At 40.7% G+C, this 24,334-nt stretch overlaps 1 protein-coding gene across 6 annotated transcripts in view; it reads left to right on the top strand.

Annotated features, from left to right (window-relative positions):
• The window catches only part of WDFY3 (WD repeat and FYVE domain containing 3), a 343,927-nt gene that overhangs the window by 160,934 nt on the left and 158,659 nt on the right, over positions 1-24,334 (top strand). For all 6 annotated transcript variants that reach the window (XM_085897990.1, XM_085897992.1, XM_085897991.1 and 3 more), the window contains 6 exons: positions 7,132-7,284; positions 10,637-10,710; positions 12,096-12,346; positions 12,540-12,660; positions 12,979-13,196; positions 23,656-23,843. In XM_085897990.1, the coding sequence (XP_085754116.1) occupies positions 7,132-7,284; positions 10,637-10,710; positions 12,096-12,346; positions 12,540-12,660; positions 12,979-13,196; positions 23,656-23,843 (1,005 nt within the window). The remainder of the gene's footprint in view (positions 1-7,131; positions 7,285-10,636; positions 10,711-12,095; positions 12,347-12,539; positions 12,661-12,978; positions 13,197-23,655; positions 23,844-24,334) is intronic.

The raw sequence follows: 24,334 nt of genomic DNA, 5'->3' as shown, positions 1-24,334 counted from the left end.
TCTTCCACGCTTCCAGTTTCACTTCGTTCATTGAGTTTTTGAACTTTGGATCTCTGATGAGCTGACGGATCTGAGAACCATCAAAGATGCCAGCTTTTAACTTCTCCATGGTCAATCCTGGAAAAGCCTGGCACAAGTAAGTGAAGCAGTCACCATCTTTGTCCAGAGCCTTGGTGAACTGCTTGATTAAGCCGAGCTTGATGTGCAGCGGTGGGAAGAGTATTCTGTCTCTGTCCACCAGAGGGTCGTTGATGACGTTCCTTTCTTTGCATGGCACCAATTCCTCCCGCACAGGCCAGTCCTTCTTCGTGTAATGCTGAGCACGGTCCCTACTATCCCACATGCACAGAAAACATGGGTACTTGGTGAAGCCAGACTGTTGTCCCAACAAAAAGTTCACCATCTTCAGGTCAACACAAATAAACCACTTATGCTGATCATAACCAATTTTCTCCAGCATGTACTTCACCGCTTCATACTTCTCCTTCAGTGTAGTCGAGTGAGCGATGGGTACAGAGGCAAACTGGTTGCCGTTGTGTAGCAGAACACATTTCAGTGATCGCTTGCTGCTGTCAATGAACAGTCTCCAATCTTTGGGTTCGTACTGTGGCACTCCAAGCTTGAGCAGAAGCGCATGTCATAAATTGGCGCATGTAGGTATTGTACATTCTTCAGAGTTTGTTATTTCAAGAAATACAACTTTTTTGTATCACATTATTACAAAATCTGCCCCATTAACTTTAGTTTTGATCCACGAACTTTATGCTTTGCCTCACCAATTTTTGGAAGATTTTGAAGTTTTATGACTTCAAACTGATCCCTTTTTGACATAATCACCCAGAACTATCGTACCTGAATACTTCTTGTCATTAAAATAATTATTTCCAATCAAAACAATTATTTGACATGACATTTTACCCCCACCAACTTCTTCTAAAATGCTTCACACATGCGTACATGTGAACAAAAATGTAAAAAACGACATGTGGCCATATCTCAAAAACTTGACCTGATTGAACAAAACTAATGTGAGTTTTGGATTCAGCGCATCAGATTCGTCCTAAATCAGCTTAAAAAATGCAGACAACAAATTTGTTGTTGACCAGTGTTATCAGTGATAACTGTCATATGTGTTTATCATTGAAAAATAACGGCTTTTATAAATGCGCATGAAAAAACAGCTCCATTAAATAACAAGAACAGTCATTTAATAGTGTCAATTAATACTTTGTGTCCACTCTTTTTTTTCCCCATGCATCCTGTATTCGATTGAATTACTCTTATTGGAATCTTGTGCCAAATATCCTGTCGTACATTTCACAATCCTATAAGGTTAGTTGGGTTCCTCTTGTTCTTCTCTTTTTCCAGGTAATCCTATATGGCCTCGATGGGACACACGGTGGGACTCTGGGCCATTATAAGAGTTGGAGCACACCAGCTGTAACCTTGTTCTCCAAATCCTGTTTTATATATTGGAAGTGTTTTTGGATCATTATCTTGTTGGAAAATGAATCCTCTTCCGATTGAATGATTTCCACTTGGAACTGCAAGTTGTTTCAGTATCTACTAGTACATCTGTTGTGTTCGCGTTCTATTGATTCTAACAAGTTTTCCAACACCAAAGGCTGAGATACAACCACAGACAGTCACAGAGCTTCCACCACGTTTAACAGTCAGATGCAAACATTGCGTGTCGTAACATCCTCCAGGTCTTCAGCGAAGGAACTAGCATATCCTCGATCCAAAAAGTTCAAACTTCGATTCTTCCGACCAGAGTACCTGATTCCATTATTCAATCACCCAATCTTTGTGTTCCCTTGCAAATTTCAGTCTTTTCACCTTAAATTTTCTCTTCTCAGCAGTGGTTTCATTACTGCACCTCTGCTATGCAGACCTGCTGCAATCAGCCGTCTGTGCACATTGCTGGACGAGATGTTAATGTTCAGACCTGCTCTCATGTAATTTGTCAGCTGCTGAATTGATTTTCTTCTCTCATCTCAGCTAAGCAACTTCAAGTGGTTGTCTTGCATTGGAGAGGTTTTTCTGGGTCTTCCTGGCCTTTTCTTTTCTTGTACAGAGCCAGTTTATTTCAGGGTTGCAAAGTGTACCTAACACCAGTGTGGGAGATCTTCAGCTTTTCTGCTATTTCCTTCATAGTGTGCCCTTCTTCTCACAGAGTTTGGAACTTCACACACTGCTCTCTTTAAAGTGGCTTCCTTGGCACCATTCGAACCCCATTCAGACTTTCAAGCAAAGAACAAGCTGATAAAAACTAACTTCACATAGTCACTAATTTACAACTTTTATTGTGGTTTCTTGTAATTCACGTTAATGTAACTGGTGTTGATTACTTCATTAATTACTTCTGCAACTGAAGGTGAAGGAGGTTTTGTTTTATCCCTTTCTGTCTGTTTGTTTGTTTATTTGTGTGCAGGATAACTCAAAACGTTGTGCACAGATCCGGATAAAATTTTGTGGGCAGGTTGGGTGCGTGACAAGGACGAACTGATTAGATTGTGGTGAAGATCTTGATTCATATCTGACGACTAGAATTTTTAAGTGATACTTCATCATTGAGAGCAAGGGCCAAAACGATATCGTACTGCATATCATGATGTTTCAAAAATGTATTGCGCCCCATATGTTCTCATGGATCAGGCATTATGTGGTGGAGGTATGCGCTCTCCCAAGTGCCCTTCTAGTTTATTAATATTTACTGTACAAAAATCCACAAACTCTCCTGCATATTTTATTTGTGGATAATACATTATGTACAGCAAAAATATAAAACTTTTTCAATTCCCTAATTTATTATATCTACTTAAAGGTAACTTTCACAGAAATTTTAATGACGATCTACCTATTTTGCATGATTTGAACTTCCCACAAATGTTTAGTGAGGGAATAGCACCGCAAAAGTGAAAATATCCCAAACTTTTGAACAGTCCTGCACTGTGTGTGTGTGTGTGTGTGTGTGTGTGTGTGTGTGTGTGTGTGTGTGTGTGTGTGTGTGTGTGTGTGTGTGTGTGTGTGTGTGTGTGTGTGTGTGTGTATATATATATATATATATATATATATATATATATATATATATATATATATATATATATAAACCATCCTTGGGAATATTACGACAAACTAACTACAGTTAGAAGCCGTCCTGGGCAGAGTGACGATCCTTAAGGGAGCCCTTGGCATAAGGATGAATTATATATATATATATATATATATATATATATATATATATATATATATATATATATATATATATATATATATATATATATATATACAGTATATATTATATATCTATATACAGTATATATATATATATATATATATATATATATATATATATATATATATATATATAATATTTCGTGTATATCTATAAATAAATACATCTATATATTTACATAAATATATATTGTATATATATATATATATATATATATATATATATATATATATATATATATATATATATATATATATATATATACATACATACACATATGGTGTGTGTGTCATGAGTTTTGAAAAAATTCCCTCTTAATTCTTCCATCAATAATGTGACAAATCTTCATACTAAAGCTGAATATCTTGGCTTTACTGATCAACATCCATTCTGATTAGTTGGGTGAAAGAAAAAAGACCCATTTACAAAACGGACTGCATCGTTACTCTTAAATCTTTATCAAAACAATATCATCATTATAGATCTGGATGAAAATTGACCATGAGCATAATATTTGTAAATATTTGTACTGTCTCCTGTTCCAATGTTGAAACAGTATTACAATCTTGTAGTCTATATACCATATGTGTGCCAAGTGACCGAGCTGGTTTGCATGTGGATCACTCTTCTTTAAGGCGCTGTCACACCTTGACGTTTTAGCCAGCAATGGCAACGTATAAAATGTATGTAAAACGTTGGCGTACGCTGAAGTTTTGAGTTTTTTTTTTTTAAGTTTTGGTCGTATTCATAACGTGTTGGTCATATCCATAACATATTAGTAACGGGCACAGAACGTTTCGTTGTCTTATAGATGACTTATACCAACGAATGCTTCGCCTGTTGTCGGCGTTCACAACCTCTGCCCAACAATAGTTTAACTTATGCATAGCGCGCTGCACGTATCGCCGACGAACTCATGGCGTTCTCTGTTGAAAACCTGCAGCACGCCGATTTAAATCATAACCGCCTGAAAATTGGAAGTGTCAACATCGCAGTCACGCCACGACGATTTAGCCAGCATATGTCGACCTATGAAAAATGTGTCTAAAACGCTGGCACACGTCGAATACGGTATGGGCAAGTTGTGTATACGTTAGGAGAACGCTGAAAAACGATGAAGTACGCTGTCATATTCCGTGGTACGGCTAGTACGTCGTGAAATTTCAAGCATGCTGAAAATTATACGACGTACTCAACGTATGGCTCACAAGTTCCGCATACGCTGGCATAAGTTCTCGGCACGCTCCGTGATCGTTCACACACGTCGGACACACGTTACTTGTAAGTTACTCATAAGTCGAAACACATCGAGGTAATGTTTAGCAGACCCAAAACTTAATTTTTAACCTATAAGTAACGTGCTTTGAACCTATGTGTGACGTATCTCAAACGCACATTGTCGTATGTGGACGAATTTGATTGACGTCTTCCGGACGACCACAGAACTTACTGAACGTGTTTCTAACTTACATCTACTGTATAATGGCGATTTGGCAGCGTTTAGGGGAAATCGTATATACAAATGGGCTTCACAAGAGGAACCCGTCAGTGTTCCAGACTCCATGTTGAGTAGATGTCAATGTCAGTAGTATCAGTAGTAGTCGTATTAGGTGAGCATGTCAGTAGTAGTAGTAGTAGTAGTAGTATTGGTAGTAGTAGTATTGGTAGTAGTAGTAGGTCCATGTCAGTCGTCGTAGCTGAGCGTGATGGGGAGGGTGTGGGTGATGATGGATCCTCGTTACGTCCACGAATAGGAGAATACTTTGCACCATTGTTCGATGTTCTTTTCGGCTAATTTTTTTTTCATTCCCACAATGAACTATTTTTTTGTTTCAGTTTTTAAAGTATTCAAAACGACTTGGACAAATGCATAATGTACTAGTAATGAACACAGAACGCTTCGAGAACTTGTAGATAAGTTGTACCAACGATTGATTAGCGTGTTTTAGGCATCCACAACCTATGCCCAACGATAGTCCAATGTATGCATGGAGTGGCAGCATATCGTCGACGATCACGTGAGGTTTTCTATTCATTGGCTGCAACTTCACTTTTAATAAATGGCTGTCACTCGCCTATTGATTTTGGACGCTGGTGCTCGGCAATTGAAATCGTTTTCATTGAACGAGTTAAATCGCTTCCACAGCACTGCAGTCACGGCACCAACAGCAGCAGGCTCAGTTCCAGCCTCATGCCAGGCTCAAGCAGATCCCTGTAGAAGGTGTACTGATTGGTTATCCTTGGACCCACTCTGGCTCGCAGCTCGTCGAACATCGCTGGGGGCATTCACAGGAAGTTGATGAAGGATGCATGGTCCTCGTTCCGGAGTTCCACCATGAGCTGGTCATATATGCCGTAATGGCGTCGCCTCCCGATCCATGGTCTGACCCAGTTCCTTCTCCTCCGTTCCCGTCTTCTTCTCCCGGCTCTATTGGCACGCAACTGGTGCAGTGTCAACTCGATGAGGTCATGTTGATGTTGGAGGACAGGTAGGTATTGTCGTCTCAGCCTTGCCGTATCCTCCATCTCTCTGAATGACATGGACATGTACTCACCACGAAGACTAACAAAAAAGACGGGTTCCTCCTGTGAAGCCCCTTTTTATATACCAATTCCCCTAATCGCTGCCAATATGCCATTATACGGTATCTGTAAGTTAGAAATGCGTTCAGTAAGTTCTGTGTCGTCCTGAAGATGTCAAATACGTCTACATACATATTTGTGCGTAGGACATGCTTTACAAATAATTCCCAAGCACGTTACTCATAGGTTATAAATAAGTCACGGGTACCCTAAACATTACCTCGACGTGTTTCGACTTATGAGTAACTTACAAGTAACGTGTGTCGACGTGTGCCAACGATCGCATCATGTGCCTACAACTTATGGCCAGCGTAGCGAAACGTGTGAGTCATACGCCGGCATACGTCGTAAAATTTCAAGCATGCAAAAATTTCAGGACAACCTAAAAGTACAACATTTAAAGCCAGCGTACTACGACTCATGGCAGTGTTTTTCAGCGTGGTCTTAGCGTATACAAAACGTACCCATAACGTATTCGACGTGTGCCAGCGTTTTAGACAAATTTTTCATAAATCGGCATACGCTGGCTAAATCGTCAAGGTGTGACAGCAGCTTTAGGAGTGCATCGTGGTTCTGATTGACAAAAATTGAGGTGTTTATCCATAGTAAAAACACATGCTTTATAATGCTTAAAAGGCAGGTTTTCCTTTTTGAAATCCCCATTTGAAAACATTGCTCAATAGGCTACGATACCAATTTCAAACCCTGTTTGCTGTGCTTATCTATCCATTGTTTGCTGATGTCAGTGTTTTAAAATACAAGTGCACTGATATTTCTTCGCTTCTTTGAGCGAAATGATGTATATGTACAAGTTCCTCCATAAAATCTTAGATCATTGTTTAACACCACCAAAGTGTGCAAATGGTTTTGAAATTGTCAAATTCATTCAACATGGTGAAAATGTGATTTTCTGCCACCGCAAGGTGGCCAGTTATTGAAGCTGGAATTTAATTTTCACATGATTTTTTAGACGAGTAGTTGGTGATCAAAGATATGATTTGGAATGTTTTTGACTTTGCATTTCACAACTGTGATGAACAGGCACGTTCCTTCCTTTTCCCTGGCTGGTTGCACATTAGCACATGAATTCCTAGCTAATATGAGAACTCTTTAGTCAGAATCAGTCGACTTTTTAATTATAACGTTAAAATTCTGAAACGTACATTCACTACCTTTCCTCTTGATTCAGGCCGAGTGGTTGCTCATATACCACTTGTTGCTTTTTACAGTTCTTTGGCATCGTTGTCGTATCATTGCCTGTTATTTATAATTCGTTGTTGTTTCTCATGGTTCCATAATGCTCTTTGCAGCTCCTGGCTATGCTGCTAAAACGTAAGCGGTTTTTGCTGAATAGCCATGTTCTACACCTTGCTTTCTCCCTGGTGGGAACTTTGGACAGTGGAAGAGAAACCAGCCTCATCCCTAGCCCAACTGCCTTTCAGGATCTCCTTTGTGATCTTGAGGTCTGCTTTCTGTTAGTCATTTGCATCGATGTTTTAATTAGGGTGCAAGTTGGATTGTTTGTTGATGCCATCTACGTGCTTGCCTTTAGTGCTGCAACGTCAGTTTAAAAAATCCTTGCAATGTGTTCATTTATCCACTTTCTTCTCATGTCCTTGTAATTATTACTGCAAGTGTTAAACATCGAACTTGTGGACCGCTTGTGTGTGGATGGGTGATGGATTCTGGGGTTGGTGCAGTGCAGGCCTGATTGGCAAAATGGCCTCCTGCTGTGCAAAGTTCCTTGTATGTCCTTGTATATAGAGCAACTCGATGAACCATAAATCAGTGATAAAAAGGATTATGCAAGGGCATGTTGAAAAGTAATGCTTCCTATTCTTTTCCCCCCAAACAATAAGGATATTTGAATGAAACAAAGTGCAGTCTGAACATTCGTTCTTCCTGCCACTGAGAGGAAAGTTTTGTGATTCTGCCAATAGATGTCTCAGTGCTCCGTTAGTCACAATGGCAGAGGGCAGCCCCTCAAATCAGGAAATAATTTATTTTCATTCCAAAATATACATGCGAGAATCATTTGTCAGCTGGTTTTCTGCTTTGTTGTTGTGAAAAGAAGTGTTTGATTGTTGTGAAGTGTGAAGCGCTGGAGATGAGAGATGGGTGCACATTAGGATCCTGAGAGTAAGACACGATCAATGGAGTCGCACCATAAAGGATCACCAGGGCCGAATTGGCTCCGTCAGATTTTCATCTCTTCCCCAAACTTAAGGAACACCTCTGTGGAGAACATTTTCCCACTGATGATTGCATTGTCCTACGTGGACTACAGTGGTGATAATGTTGAGAAATCAATTGGCACTTTGGTAGAATAAAGATCGATGTTTAACCTTCGCCATCGAAGATGGATGGAGGTTACTGTTTTCACCCATTTCTGTTTGTTACTTACGAAATCTTTAGATTTCGTAAGTATGTTGATCACTTCCGTTTCTGTTTGTTTGTTTGTGTGTTTGTTTGTTTGTAGGCATGATAACTCGAGAACAGAAGAAGCTACCAATGTCAAATTACACCACGTGATTCAGGAGGGTGATGGCGAGCGCTGACTAGATTTTGGTCAAAATCGGTCAAAGGTCAAGGTCACAGTGAGGTCAAACATGATTCCGTAAATTCACGTGGAGAAATGGAGTATTTTTGCTTCGCTCGACGTTACGAGTTCGTTTTAAGTTCGATTTTAATTTTGTCTTCAGTTTTTGCGATCGCTTAGGATGCTTAAAACTCGGTTGTCGAAATTATGGTAAAAATAGGATGTTTTGGAGACGTTTTAAGATTGTATAAAAAATATTTCACTCGACGCATCACGGGTCATCCCATGATGCAGTGCGCTCGAGCAGATGCGTCGTTGAGTTACGTTAAGGTTTTCCATGTGCGCGCTGATGGTGTTTTCGATAAAGATGGTGTTTAAAATCATTTTTTATCCCAATAAAGGTTATCGTCGCATTTCTGACTCGCTAAGCCGTCGGATTATGTAAAGATTGTTGGTGGATGGCCGACTATTACGGTTTTGTGACTTTGATAAAATAATATTAAATAAATGCATGGAGAAATGGAGATTTTTGCTTCGCTCGACGTTACGAGTTCGTTTTAACTTAGATTTTAATTTTGTCTTCGGTTTTTGCGATCGCTTAGGATGCTAAAAACTCGGTTGTCGAAATTTTGGTAAAAATCGGATGTTTTTGAGACGTTTTAAGATTGTATAAAAAATATTTCACTCGACGCATCACGGGTCGTCCCATGATGCAGTGCGCTCGAGCAGACGCGTCGTTGAGTTACGTTAAGGTATAATTGCGTGGAGAAATGGAGATTTTTGCTTCGGTCGACATTACGATTTTTGATAGCTTGATACAGAATCATCATAGAAACTTCTGGTTTGCATTGCTATCTTCTCCAGAGACAGCTTTTATTAGACAAGGTCAGAGGTCAAGTGGACGATTTCGTAAGTACCAGTCTATGACTGCTTGTTTGTTTGTTTGTAGGCACGATAACTCGAGAACGGAAGAAAAGCTACCAATGTCAAATTACACCACGTGATTCGGGAGGGTGGTGGCTGGCGCTGATTAGGTTTTGGTCAAAATCGGTCAAAGGTCAAGGTCACAGTGAGGTCAAACATCCAAAACATTCGATTTTGATGGTTTGGTACAGAATCATCGTAGAAACTTCTGGTTTGCGTCGCGACCTTCTGTAGAGACAACTTTTATTAGACAAGGTCAGAGGTCAAGTTGACGACTTCGTAAGTACCAGTCTATGACTGCTTGTTTGTTTGTTTGTTTGTGAACAGTACTACGGAAAAACTCCTCGACGGATTTCGACGAAACTTGGTGGGGGGGGGGGGGTTAGGTCTGGTCCAAGGATCATGCCATTAGATTTTGGACTTGGTCCAAAATCCAATATGGCTGACAATTTGAAAAAAATATTTGAATTTTTTTTTTGCAATTCTACATGTTTTAAGTGATTTCCAACCCTCCCCCCCCCAAAAAAAAAATTGTTAGAGAAAAAAAAATTGCAAATTTTTTTTCAACAAAATTTCGAATTTTTTTTTGCATTTCTACATGTTATAAGTGATTTCCAACAAAAAAAAACATGCCAAAATTATAACTGCAGCTGATTTTGGAACTTCAGGTGGATATACCCACGTAAAATCAATTTCTGTCTCAAGGAATCTAGTTGTGACGAATGAATTGAGAATGTAAAAGTAAAAGGGAAAGTTGAAAACTATAACTCTGTTAGCACTGTTGATGTCAAATTGAATGAATAGGATATCAGGTTCACTTGAGTGACCTAGCAGTATTGGCGGCAGAGGTTTTGCATTCTACCAAGTGCTCCCCCTCTAGTTGTATCTGTCTTTGTTTCTTTTGAATGTCTTTACCTGTTTTGGAGAAAAAGAATAGGAGGCATCACTTTTCAACACTCCCTCATATATGGACTATACATAGAGGTGCCAAATGCCTTTTGTGTTGTGTTTTATTAACTCTGGGTTGTAACCTCATTGTTCCATGCTCCCTTCAAACCAGGAAATGATTTATTTTCATTCCAAAATATAGACGCTATTATCATTTGTTAGCTGTTTTTCTGCTTTGTTGTAGTAAAAAGAAGTGTTTGGTTATTTTGTCAAAAATTAGTCGTTTTATTCAGGGTGCAAGTTGAATCCATGATGCAATTGTCATGTTTTTCTAATCATGAAAAGAATGCCATTTTCTTTCGAAAATAGAGTCCTTGACATCCAAATTTTGATTATGCAGTGTTGGTGCGTTAAAATACAAGTGCATTGATATCTGATCCTGAGCCATACATTTATGCCTGAAGGTATGGCTGCATGCACCCTATGAACTGCATCTGTCTTTATTGGAGCATTTTGTTGAACTGCTCACAGAGTCGAGGTAAGTTTTGGGACTCCTGTATATCACACACTTACGAGCTTTGGGAGATTGATTCATATGCCAATCACAGGACGCATTTCGATCCTCAAAACTTTCTATGCAATAGTAGCAGCCATATATACACAATCACTGTAACTGTGGCAATAGCTGTTTGCCACTGGACATCTGACTTTCACACGTGCACAAAACACATTTGTTAGGATTCCATTTTCAGTGTCTGTATAATGAGAAAAAGTGTCCTACTTGTTCCCATTCATAAAACAAACAAACAAAAAAATCACGTTTTTAATGTCGATTTTTATTGGAATATATTTTAAGTGATTTCGTTGGAAGAGGAGATGAGAGTGAAGCGGATAGGTTGAGTTGAGGTGAAAATTCTGACTGCTACGCATTGCTGGGCAGAAGAACCTTTTGATTTTGCAAGGTTTGCTTTGTCTTCTTGGTGTGGGTGTTCGTGCATGTTTCCATATTTCCAGTAGATTGTTGGTGTTTCTGGGGAATAGCATCAATTTTTGCACTGTAATAGTGTAGATGTTGTCTGTATAGTTAATGTTAGCCACACATTGGGTTAATTTTCTGCAGATCATAAATGCACTCATACATTCCCGAGTCAACATTTCACAATTTGGCCATGATGCCAAGTTTCCAACTCTTATTGGCCTACTCGTTTTCCATACTTAACATTGTATGTTTATTTTTCTCAAGGAAATGCTGACAAGCCAACCTGCTTAATGTTCCCTCCAAATATTGCCCAGGAAGTCTGATGCCAGCAGTTTGTAGTCACATTAATGCACAGGAATCACGAGGCCAAGAGTCTGAACCAGCATTATAATAAGTTGGGGAAAACTGGAAAACTCACTGGATAATCATGACCATTGAAGTACCTTGCCATCCCGTCATATATTTATAATCTCTAAGATTATCATAGATCAGTACATAAATGAGTTGGAGAAAATATCTAAAATAACCAACTGTTACGATCTGCTTACTCTCAAGGATAATCCAGGAAAATCCTTTTTTTCCCCTGATCACATTCCAGTTTCATGACAACGGTATAATATTGCCCTAAAATACAATAAAAATGCATTGCCTCATGGTTTATGTTAATTTTTGGTGATGAAAACATTCATCATAGCTTAAGTATCTGTTAAATGCATACACAACGAGTGTGTAATGTTGTGGGAGGCTAAATAAACTAAAAACAAAAAAGAAGCCTGCAGGTATTTTTTTGAATACCAGTGATTAAAGGTTTAAAGAAAATTAGTCTTACATTCTGATTTTCATCATTTTAAGTTGGTAGGTATAATAGCACGTGAAGAAAAGGGTCATAATTGACTTCTTGTCATTCTTCAAATACATTGTTTTGTTTCTCTCCACTATCCCAGTGAGGCATCTCTCAACACTCGACTCATGCTTGAGCTGAACCTCGTCTCACGGCTGCTGTGCGTGCTTCCTGAGCCAGGTCTGGGCCGACCAACGGCTGTCGCTGTTGGCTCGGTCCTCAGCTTGCTTCTCCAGGGCTTCCCAAAGCAGGGGGACTTGTTACGTTTTGGCCAGTTTTTGGCTGCCACACTTCCTGCTGGGCCCGCCAGTGAAAAACTGATCGAGTTGCAACAGGAAGCGGTTTATTGTCAGGGTATGGTCATACCATGATTCTGATATTGTAATATCCAGCTTTATTTATTTATTTTCATCCACATTTCTTCTTGCAATATTGATGCAAAATGCTGAAACCAATACCATTTTGAATACCTGCCACACAATGCTTTACATGCTTGTCAAAGAATGATCAAAGTTTTTCTTGGATGATTTACTTTTGTTGCGAGCAGGAACAGAAGGGGACTCCAGCTCTGCTGTGAACACCTGGACTGTTTGGTTACGGAATCACCTGCTTGGTATCTTGATGAAGCTTCTACAAGCACCTCGAGAGAAATCAGCCCTAAGTCAACAGTGAGTGAGGAGCCATTCTTCTTGAACCTGTCTACCATTTCATTGTGTAAGACATAGACCAAGCTGCTAACAGGACATGTATGACAATTCTTTCGAGAAAATGCAGTCATGTTGATTTGGCTAAGTCTGGTTTGACACTAAAATTAGCTTCTCACAACAAGTTAAAGTCGAGTTTTAAACAATACACAAATCACAGCAATTCTGGTGAAATACAATCTCTTGGTATTACCCGCTGCTCCTCTTGGTTCAACATCCATTACTTTCCTGCCTACCACAAAACCCCCTTTCTTCAATCTCCACCCAACTCATGTGTTGCAGAGCCTGCGAGGAGTTGAGCAAGGTCCTGGGTTTGGACTGGCTGTTGCTCTTTCTTCAAGGCCACCTGCATCCCAGCACCGTAACTCTGGCCTTGCGCATTCTACTGGTCACTTTGTCACACCCAACAATCCTGCAACGATTCCGTGAAGGTAGCTTTGGAGGAGGATGGCTGGATCATACTGTTCCTGTCCACACCAACCGTATAGGTTCAGTCCTGGGTGAGCAGAACATGCATTTTGTGTCGCATCATAATAATACTTATGGAAATTACAAAAATTGTTCTTTTGAAAGTAATATTTTCACATCCTTTACAGAAATACAGATGTTTGTGCAGTTTTATTTCCCCTGCTGCATCATTTCTTGTGCATGATTTCTCACCTGCATGCAACAATCCTCCCATGATGCTGCCTTTCACTCATTTTATGTTTGTGACAATGGCTGTAAAAGGCTGGTGTCCATCCACAAGATCACAATGCAGTTGAGGTCACTTTGAACAGGTGTACACATATAGGATGTCATTACCTTACAGTGGCCTGCAAAAGTATTCACTCCCCTTTAAAGTTATCAGTTATCACATTTTGATGCCACCTGAACTTATGTCATGATACTTTTAAATCAGACTTAATGTATCGTCTTCACAAACTACTCCAAAGTGGAAAAGCAGAAATGCAGAATGCATTTTAAAAAAACCTTAAAAATGCAGAAAAAATGTGAACAAGTTAGATTAACAGAGAGAATCAAATGATTCTCAGTTGCATAAGTATTCAAACCTCCAGGTCTTCCAAACAGCTGTTCCTCACCATCTCATATCTTCCCCCATCCAAAATCGTGATCTGCTCTACCCCAGTTAATCCAACCAAAACCCACCTTCAAGTTCCCTGTTTCTTTCCTGAAAGTCCCTCTCGAAAGTCCCTTTTTCCTGTACCCATGCCATCCCTCTTCCTTCCACAGATCTATTGTCTCTGTTTACCACTATTTTGTGCTTCTCTCCCCCATCCCTCTTGTCTCCTGCCTTGTTATTGGGTCGCTGAAATTCGCCGAAATAGGTGACCCTTATTGTCAGTAATTCTGTCTGTCTGTTTGTTTGGATGTTCGTTTGTCATCAGCATAATTGGTAGTAAACGTGGGTCGATTTTGACCAAACTCGGGTGGTCGGTACATCTTATGACCTTGTGCTTTGGAAATTGTGATGGTTGCTCGGGACGCTTTGATTCCCCAGCAACAGCCGAAAAATCTTCAAAATCGGTACCGTTCAGGCGAAATCAATTCCGAAAGCCATTATCCCACGTAGGCTTATGAAATTTGGCATGCATCATCTACAGGTGATGCTCTACCAAATATATTCCGGTTTTTGTGATATATGGAATACTTTACCCGCAGCGCCCCCTACAAATGGGGTATGCCTGAAAATTGGCGAAAATTGAAGGCCCCCGAGCGACCAGGTGATTACATAGATCCGAACAAAACTTTGCAGGTTCATAGCACGCAATGAGTACTACAAGTTTGCCTCAGGTCATATTGACCGGTATTGCTTAGGTCAGGGGTCAAAGGGCAAAAATCGATAATATGCGAGAGCTGGAGGTGCCTTCGCGCCAAATGCTACTCCTCCTTGGGTTATGGTCAGATCGTCATGAAAATTCAAACTAATCGTCTGGAATGCATTGTGCGCAAAGGTTCGAGCCAGATTTTCGATTTATATCTTTGTTCACCCACAGCACCCCTTCGAACTTTGGGATTTCCGATATTAAACCGCATTTTCGGTACTTTTCATTTAAATTGATACCGAGTAGTTATCAGTAGATGGAACTCGAGATTTGGTATGCATAATCTTTAGGTGATTCTCCATCCACTATATGACATCCATTTTTTTCTATATCTTATAGTTTCCAAATGGTAACCCTCTCAACTTGGGTGTCCGAGGGCCATTGAGCATTCCCGCTGAAAATTCAAAGTACACTAGCTCCAAGACGGGGCGCGGTAATTTGGTCACAGGAAATTTGGTCACGGTAAAACGGTCACAAGGTAATTTGGTCACAGTAATTCGGTCATGAGGTAATTTCGTCACGGTAATTCGGTCATGGTAATTTGGTCACAAGGTAATTTGGTCACGGTATTATTATTAATATTTATTATTCACTGCATTTAAGGCCAGTAAGGCCCAAGAGCAGTCATAAGCTTTTTCATTTCATGGCTGGCGAATCTTGTTGGCATAATGACGTATTGACCAAGTTTACTGACTACTATAATGGAATCGATTCTGTCTCTCTCAACTTTTAAATTCCGATTCCATGATAGTAGTCAGTAAACTTGGTCAATACGTCATTATGCCAACAAGATTCGCCGGCCATGAAATGAAAATGTTTATGACTGCTCTTGGGCCTTACTGGCCTTAAATGCAGTGAATAATAAATATTAATAATGATGCCGTGACCAAATTACCGTGACCGAATTACTGTGACCAAATTTCCTGTGACCAAATTACCTACATTCTCCAAGATGGTTGAACCGAATCGAATGTATCTTTACATGCTTATCGACCGTAATGAGTACTACAACTTTGCTCATTTGCATAATGACCTATCTCGAGTAGGTCAGGGGTCAAAGGTCAATAAGTGCATTTTTCGGGCGAAATTTCCATTCTAGGCACCCTTGCTCCAACACGTATTAACCGATACGAATGAAAGTTCATAGGTACAGAGTACTCAATGGGTACTAAAACTTTGTTTCAGGACATATTGACCTATCTTGGCTAAGTCAGGGGTCAAAGGTCAATGAGTGCATTGTTCGGGCAAAATGACCATTCAAAGCCCCCTTGCTCATACACGGGTTAACCGATTCGATTGCAATTTCGTAAGTACTTAGTACTAGATTAACTCAGATCAGGGGTCAAAGGTCATCGGATGCTCGGTGACCCATGGCCGCCTACCGGCTTGTATGTTATATGTGTTAGCTTTTACACGAGCTATGACGTGGTAGACAGAAATATGAAAAAAAAACCTTTGCCTAAATAACCCAAATTCACTTCAGGAGCAATTTTTTTCTTTTGAAAGGTTACAAAATAAGTTTAATAGGTTTTACCTGTATATAATCAGTGGTTTAATGTCGAAATTAAGCTCCCATACTTATCTCAGGAGTTTTAAGGTGCAACTGAATTGGTCAACTAACAAGGCAAGCATGAAGACCAAGGAGCTTTCCAAAGTCATCAGACATAAAGTGGTGGAGAATCACCATTCAGGAGAGGGTTATAAGAAGTTTCAAAGTCACTCATTATCCATCCATCCATCCATCCATCCATCCATCCATTGGCACCATACTCTGTCCAGAGCGTTAGTGCTGCTAACATTTCTTGTGCATGATTTCTTACCTCTTTCTGATTTCTAACGTTTCTTGTGCACGATTTCTTACCTGTTTCTGATTTCTAACGTTTCTTGTGCATGATTTTCTCCATCTATCCTTCCATTGGCACCATCCTCTGTCCAGAGCATTGGTGCTGCCGAAGCAGTCTCCTGAGCTATTGGGTACAATCCTGGATGGGTTGCCACTCCAACACAGGCTAGTCGAATGGCTCAATCACCCCAGCAAGCTGGTACTCATTTAGCCAAACTCAGAAGGATGACAGGCAGAGTCAACCCCACCCGGTATTAATTCAACAGAAAAACAAGATTTGATCTCAGGACCCAAGAATTCCAAGCCCACCACCCTAACCATTAAGCCAACACCAGGCATCATTATCCTTTTGAATATGGTGAAATCCATCATTAAGAAGTGGAAGACTTATCATCCCACCCAGACTCTACCGAGTTCAGATCGCTCATCCAAACTCAACAGCCAGAGAAGCAGGAAACTGGTATGGGATGTCATTGTAAATCCAACAATGACTTTAAAAGCTCTGCAAGGCTCTATGTCAGTGTTCAGTCAGTGTTCATCAACTGAAAGTCATCAAGATGGGGGTCAGTGTTCATCAATCAACAATATCTCATTCCCTTCACGAAGCTGGCCTCTATGGACAGGCGGCAAGAAAGAAGCCATTACTGAAAAAAAAGCGCATCAAAAAGTTCATACGCAGTTTGCAAAAAAGCATCTTGATGATACTGCAGGCACGTGGAGAAACATTTTGTGGTTAGATGAGACAAAATTGAACTTTTTGGTTTAAATTCAAGCGTTATGTCTGGCATAAACAAAACACTGCACATCACCCAGTCATCACCATCCCTACTGTCAAGTATGGTTGTAGTAGCCTCATGTTATGGGGCTGCTTTTCATCAGCAGGGACTGGCAAGCTTGTCAGGATAGAAGGAACAATGGATGGTGCAAAGTACAGGAGAATCCTTGATGAAAACCTGCTTGAGTCAGCCATGAATCTGAAACTGGGTCGGAGATTCACATATCAGCAGGACCAATGATCCAAAGTACGAAGCTAAAGCCACACAGGAGTAGCTGAATAAGAAGAAAATAAATGTTCTTGAGTGGCCCAGTCCAAGAAAGTCCTGACTTGAAACCAATTTAACATTTAGAGCGAGACTTGAAGATTGCAGTCCATCGACGATCTCCATCAAACTTGCAGAACTAGAGCAACTTTCAGGTGAAGAATGTGCAAGGATGTATCAAAAACTCTTTTCATCCAAAACTCTATTCCCCACTCTCAATGCACTGCCCTCTTTGCACCATACCCCCTGGAGTACCTCTGGCTCTGGCTTTTCCTCTGCTCCCACCTCTTGTTGAAATGTGTGTTGGCCCGTCCACCAAACAGTGATGACTCCATTGGTATCTTGCTTGCCAACAACATGGACCAACTTCTATTCACTTATCCCAACTCTGTCTTCCTCATATGTGGTGATTTCAATTGTCATCATGTCATTTGGCTGGGTGTGGGTTCCTGTCTCAACTGTGAAGGCACTTCAACAATGACATAGACTGTGACTCTTTGGGACTTACACAATCTGTCAACTTCCTGACCTGGATCTCAGTCAATGGTACATCATCTCTTCTGGATTTAGTTTTGACTGATTTCCCGGAAAATGTCTGCTTTTCTTCTTCTGCTCCAATCGGTTCATCTGACCATATGCTTGTTCAAGTGGACATCTCTCTGGTTGTTCTCAGAGAGTCACCTCAACACTGACGTGTCTGACATTTCACTCGGGCTGACTGACAGGGACTTCAAGCAGCCATCAAACTTCCAGACTGGTCTCCAATTTCTACTCTCTCCGACATCAACTCATCCTGGGAAATTTTTCAAAGAAATTTGCTCTCTCTCATGCATGGATTTACGTATCCCATCTCGTCTTCAGCTGTCATACCCTTCCTCCTGCCCATGGTACAATGAAGCTTGTGGTGAGGAAGTTGCCCTGAAACAACTTACCTTTGCCTCATGGAAGGCAATCCACCTGAAGGTAATATCAGTTACTCCCACAAAGCTCGTAACAGGAATTTGTCTACCCTCAGGAGAGCCAGGAAACAACATCTTTCTCATCGCAAAACAACTCTCAAACCTGTTTCCCTCCTCCAAATCCTGGTGGTGTCTGCATGTCTGTTTTTGGTGTATGTTCCCCCTCCATTCCTTCAATTTCCTCAAATGGCTGCACAGCTGACACTGCCCATGAAAAGGCAGAATGCCTCAATTCTGTGTTTGCTTCTAAATCCTGTGTCCCAAACCTATCGATTTCTGAACACACCTTACCCAGTCGCACACAATTGCTCCTGGACTCTTTGTCCTTTTCTTCCAACAAGGTGGAGAGTTTGCTGTCAAATCTTGACGCTGATTTGGTAACTGGTCCATAAGGCATCAGCCCACATTCCTGAAAATCTGCTCTGGTGCTCTTCCTCACCCTCTCTCTCTCTGTTGTATTCACCCTCTCATTTGCTCAAGGTCATCTGTCATCCACTTGGAAATCAGCATGCATTACCGCTTTTTATAACAATGCAAAAACAGATCCCTTCAACTACAGACCAATCAGCTTGCTCCCAATCATCAGCAAGATTATGGAATCCATCCTCGCTTCTGACATTAAATTCTTCCTCTTCTCCAATGGCTTGATTTCCGATCATCAATTTGGATTCAGACCAGGTCACTCCATCCTGGACATGCTGCTTTTGTATTCCCAGCAATGGATGGATGTCCACAATGCCAGACATGACATCAGAGCCATCTCCCTCGACATATCGTGAGCTTTCGATACGGTCTGGCATGCCGCACTGCTCACCAAACTCACTTCTTATGGTATCCCATGACTCTCCACTCATGGCTCGCAAACTTCCTCTCCTGTCATAGTCAACACGTGGCTCTTCATTGAATTCTCTCTTCTCCTATTCCTGTCCAGGCTGAAGTTCTTCAAGGCAGTGTTCTGGGCCCTGTGCTTTTTCCAATCTTCATTAATAATCTCTCTGGCTCTTTGGAAAATACTCTTTAACTTTTTATGCATGACTCCACCCTCTACCATACCATTTCATCACTCAGATCGGCAAGCAGCAGCCTCTTCACTCTGCAGACCTGGACAAAATCACAAGCTGGTCAAACACTTGGAGAATGTCTTTCAATCCTGACAATCTCACTATGTCTCTCCAAATGGACCATATGGAAACCCTCCAATCTATTTTCCCAACAATCCTCTTGAAGAAGTTCTCTCTCTCAAGCTTTTGGGTCTCACTATCTGCCATGATCTTTCTTGGGAAAGCCACATTTCCAAGCTGGCCTCCAAAGCCAGTCGCCTATTGGGCATCCTCTTTCATGCAAAGTCCTTCCTTGGCACACCTGAACTCTTAACCACATACAAAGCTTTCATCCACAGCTTGATGGAGTACTTCTCTCCCCTTTGGGATGGTGCACCTACCTCACACCAAGCTCGGCTTCACGCTGTGGAAACTAAGGCTTTTAGGATCGTTATCTCCTGCGATGAAGCTGAGTCTCTTGGTCTTCCCCTCTCATTGCAGACAGGTCAGTGGTCTTTCTGTGTTCCACCGACTCTTCTCAGGCCTTGCACTACCTGCTCTGTCTGCGCTCTGCCCCCCCTTATATTTCTGCAGGGTGCTCAAGATCTGCCAGTCACCCCCTTATGGTGAAACTGCCAAAATCAAGAATAACTTGTCATCATCATTCTTTTATTCCTCCTTTTTCCCACCTCTGGAACAAACTCTCACACTCTCTTCAATCCCACTCTTCCCTCTTCAATCCCAGGTCTTTAAAACAGCTGTTCACCACCCTCTCATATATTACCCATCCAAAACCATTATCTTTTCAACCCCCATTAACCCACCCCAACCCTACCTCCTTCAGATTCCCTGTTTTCCTTACTGAAAGTCCAAGCTGTTGTGTCCATCTTCTTTACCACGTTTACCATCTCCCTTCCCTCTGGTCCTCCACAGATCTCCTAATGTCCCTGTTCCCTCCTGTTGTTGCACTTCTCTCTTGCCCCCTCTTGTCTCCTGCTCCCATTGTTATATGTTCTGTGTGTTAGCTCTTATACGAGCCTCAATTAAGTCGACAAAAAACAAAAATTCACCATCTCACTGTGCAAATCTCGTAGAGACCGACCCAAAATGACTCGTAGCAGTCGTTGCTGCAAACGGTGCGTCCACCAAGTACTGGCCTCGGGGGCTGAATATTTTTACAACCAGTGAATTTTGATTTGTACATGTTTTTTGCAGGTATTCCTGACATGTAACCTCCTTCAACAACAGTGTTTAATTTGATCTCTTCAGTGATGAATAAAAGAGTTTATTTGGAAAACTTGTTTCTACATAATTCATAATTCATATAAATGTGGCATTATTATTGGAACTGGATGAATACTTTTACAGGCCTTGATATTAATAAGCTATAGTTATTTCCTGTCATTTGCAGTTTTTGACAGCTACACTGCCTATAGAAAGTCGACACCCCCTTTCAAAATTTTCACCTTTTGTTGTTGCCTTATTGCCCGGAATTGAATTGCATTAAATCAGACTTTTTCTGCCTTTATTTACACATCGTAACAAACAACTTTCAAGTGAAAAACAAATTCTACTAATCTCAGTGAATAAATGAATAATACAAAACTAGAATATCTTGGTTGGATAAGTGTCCACCCCCTCTGAGTTAATACTTGGTGGAAGCATCTTTGACAGCAATTACAGCTGTGAATCTGTTTGGATCGGTCTCTACCAACTTTTCACACCTTGATTGGGCAATATTTGCCCATTCTTCCGTACAAAACTGTTCAAGCTCAGCCAAGTTGCGTGGGGAGCATTGATGGACAGCGATCTTCAAGTCGCCACAGATTTTCATTGGATTTAGATCGGGGCTGTGACGGGGCCACTCAAGGACATTAACCTTTTTGTTACTTCGCCAATCCAGTGAAGCTTTGGCTGTGTGTTGCGGGTCATTGCCATGCTGAAAGGTGAACTTCCATCCCAATTTCACTTTTCTTGCAGAGGGCAGCAGGTTTTCCTCGAGGATTTTTCTGTATTTTGCTCCTGCCATTTTCCCTTCTATCCTGACAAGTGCCCCAGTCACTGCTGAGAAACATCCCCAAAACATGATGCTGCCACCACCATGCTTCACAGTAGGGATGGTGTTCTTTGGGTGATGTGCTGTGTTGGGTTTGTGCCAAACGTAACATTTTGCATTTTGGCGAAAACGTTCCATCTTGATTTCATCAGACCACAAAATGTTTTGCGACATGGCTTCAGAATCTCTGGAATGTTTTTTTGCATTCTAAAATGCGACGCATGGTGGGCTTTTTTGGTTAATGGCTTCCTTCTTGCCACCGTACCGTACAGGCCAGACTTGTGGAGTGCTTGGAATATTGTTGTCACATGCACACAGTTACCAGTCTGTGCCATAAAGGCATGTAGCTCTTTTAAAGTTTCCATTGTCCTTTTGGTGGCCTCTCTGATCAGTCTCCTCCTTGCTTGGTCATCCAGTTTGGAGGGACAGCCTGATATAGTCAGGGGCTTGGTGGTTCCCTAATGCCTTACACTTATTATTGATTGTCTTGACTGTGCTCCAAGGGATATTCAAGGCCTTTGAAATATTTTTTATACCCATCCGATGATCTGTGCCTTTCCACAACTTTATCCCTGAGGTCTTTTGAAAGCTCCTTGGTCCCCATAGTTGAGTCTTTGCTGTGAAATGCACTACCCAGCAGATGAAACCTACAGGAACAGCTGATTTTATTCTGAAATAATCAGAATCACTATAATTTAACACAAGGTGGAGACCAATTAACTTGGTGGTTGATTTTGAAGGTGATTGGGTACACATGAGCTCATTTACAATTGCTATTATAAGGGAGGTGTTCACTGATCCAACAAAGATATTCTAGTTTTGTATTTTTAATTAATTTTCTGAGATATGTAGAATTTGTTTTTCACTTAGAAGTTGTAGGTTACAATGTGTAAATAAAGGTGAAAAAGTCTGATTTAATCCAATTTAATTCCAGGCTATAAGGCAGGAAAAGGTGGGGAAAAAAATTGAAAGGGGGTATAGACTTTCTATAGGCAGCGATCATCCCATATGGCAGCTGTGTTTATTTTTGAGCACATATACACATCTCATGGCACTTCCACCAGACAGTCTTCCTGTATACAAGCGGTGCCTTCTGTATCCCAAGCTGTTAGCATACACTTACAGCTATTTACAAATTTTTCACTTTTGCTTGGACCTTGTTTGTAATTCTTGGAAGAGGATGCTTTACAACTATACTGTATGAGCATTGAACCTGTCACTTCACTGATGGTTGTTGGACAACATAACTTGTATATGTTACAGTTCAGTAATCCAGTTTATTGACAATGTTTGCAACTTTTTTAAATTACAGAAACATTTAGTTTATTGCTAACAACCCAACATTAATTTTAGTCGTGTGCACTTATTTTCTAAAAAAAACAAAAACTTGTTCACCAAAAAACAATGTTATGAATTTGTTTTTTGTTCCCAAGGATCAGATGTACGTCCTTTTTTTTTCAAGTTACAAAATGCAATTCTCATTGAGTCATGAATAAGTCACCGCCATGAAGGCCGAGTCTAGCGCTAGACATGACGCTGTAATGATGTCTCACACATAATACAGCCTTACTCCACTGCCATCTTACTAAATCCGTCATCCTGACGCCTAGCGTCTGGCATTCAGCCCTTCACCAACAGACATCAGATAGTCAGTGGCAGGTATATGGGTTCTGGTTTAAATTCTGTCGGCGAAGCGACGGGATGGGTTGAATGCTGGATGCCAGGATGGTGTACAAGTCCATAGATGCCTAGCCTAGAGCTAGATGTAATGCTGTAATGATGTCCCAGTTAAAAGAGTACGGCAGACAGAGGGACAAATGGACAGAGAACTCCGGCTACTTCAATATATAGATTATGGGAATAAAAAGGTTGTTTTTTTTCACTTCAACTATGAAGGAGCAGTCTTGTGCCAGCCAATTCTGGCAGAAATGTTGGTCCTTTTTTTTTGGTAGTTTCCAGCTTGTGTGACACCAATTCTCCCATTGGTGGGTGACTTTTCTGATGCTGTTGAAATATGTTGTGTGAATGGCTTTTTGGGTGCTCTTTTTTTCACCAAGATGTTTTTATTCCCCTCGCTATTGTTCTTATTTTGATGATCAAACAAAAGTGAAATATGCATCTAGATTTAATCATGACATATGATTAGTGCAGCTGTTAAGATTTTGAATTTCCCATTTGTAAATGCACTCAAACAGGCATAAACGTGGGTTGGAGTGGGAGCCGAGGACAGATGTGTGAGATAAACCGGGAAGCCACACACCTGCCAGGCTTTGCTGTGCTCCAGGCCTTTCTCCCTCGTCACACAAGTATTCCAGAAATCTACTTCTTGCTCATTTCACTGTTGCTCCAAAGGCCGCTGCCATGCCAAATGGAAAAACCACAGGTTAATAAATGTTTTACGAGAACAACAAGAATATTGAAAAAAAAACAAAATAACTTTTCTTTGCATGAATACAGCGACTCTTACACCAGATATCCATGTTAAGCACCAGGATTTCATACGTCACTGCACTTTGACTTGTAAGAAAGACTTTGGTCTTTCATTCGCCACTAAGTCCATTGTGATTTTCACTGTTGGATTCAGTATTTCTTTTACAACTCAAAACAATTTCATCAATTAGCATGAATCAAACAAAGATAATTAATAACCCATCCTGAAATTTGGCATTTTGACATGTTAGCAGCTTCATGTACCCAGGTTCAGTTGTATTTTCTCTTGTCCATAACTTTAGAGCTGTTAATTTGATCCTCATGCAGTTTATTAATCCCATAATTGAAAAATGAAGTGGAATTTTTTCAACAGTGAAGGCATGTTCGTGGTGATTGACTACCTTTCGGGTGCACTATGTTTCTTTGACCAATCACCATAATTTT

The sequence above is a fragment of the Eptatretus burgeri genome, chromosome 10 (genome assembly GCF_056783735.1).
Source record: "Eptatretus burgeri isolate ZD-2024b chromosome 10, Ebu_testis_v1, whole genome shotgun sequence".
In the NCBI taxonomy this organism is placed as follows: domain Eukaryota; kingdom Metazoa; phylum Chordata; class Myxini; order Myxiniformes; family Myxinidae; genus Eptatretus; species Eptatretus burgeri.
Note: the sequence above shows the minus strand (reverse complement) of the source record. Positions and strands in the feature narration are given on the sequence as shown.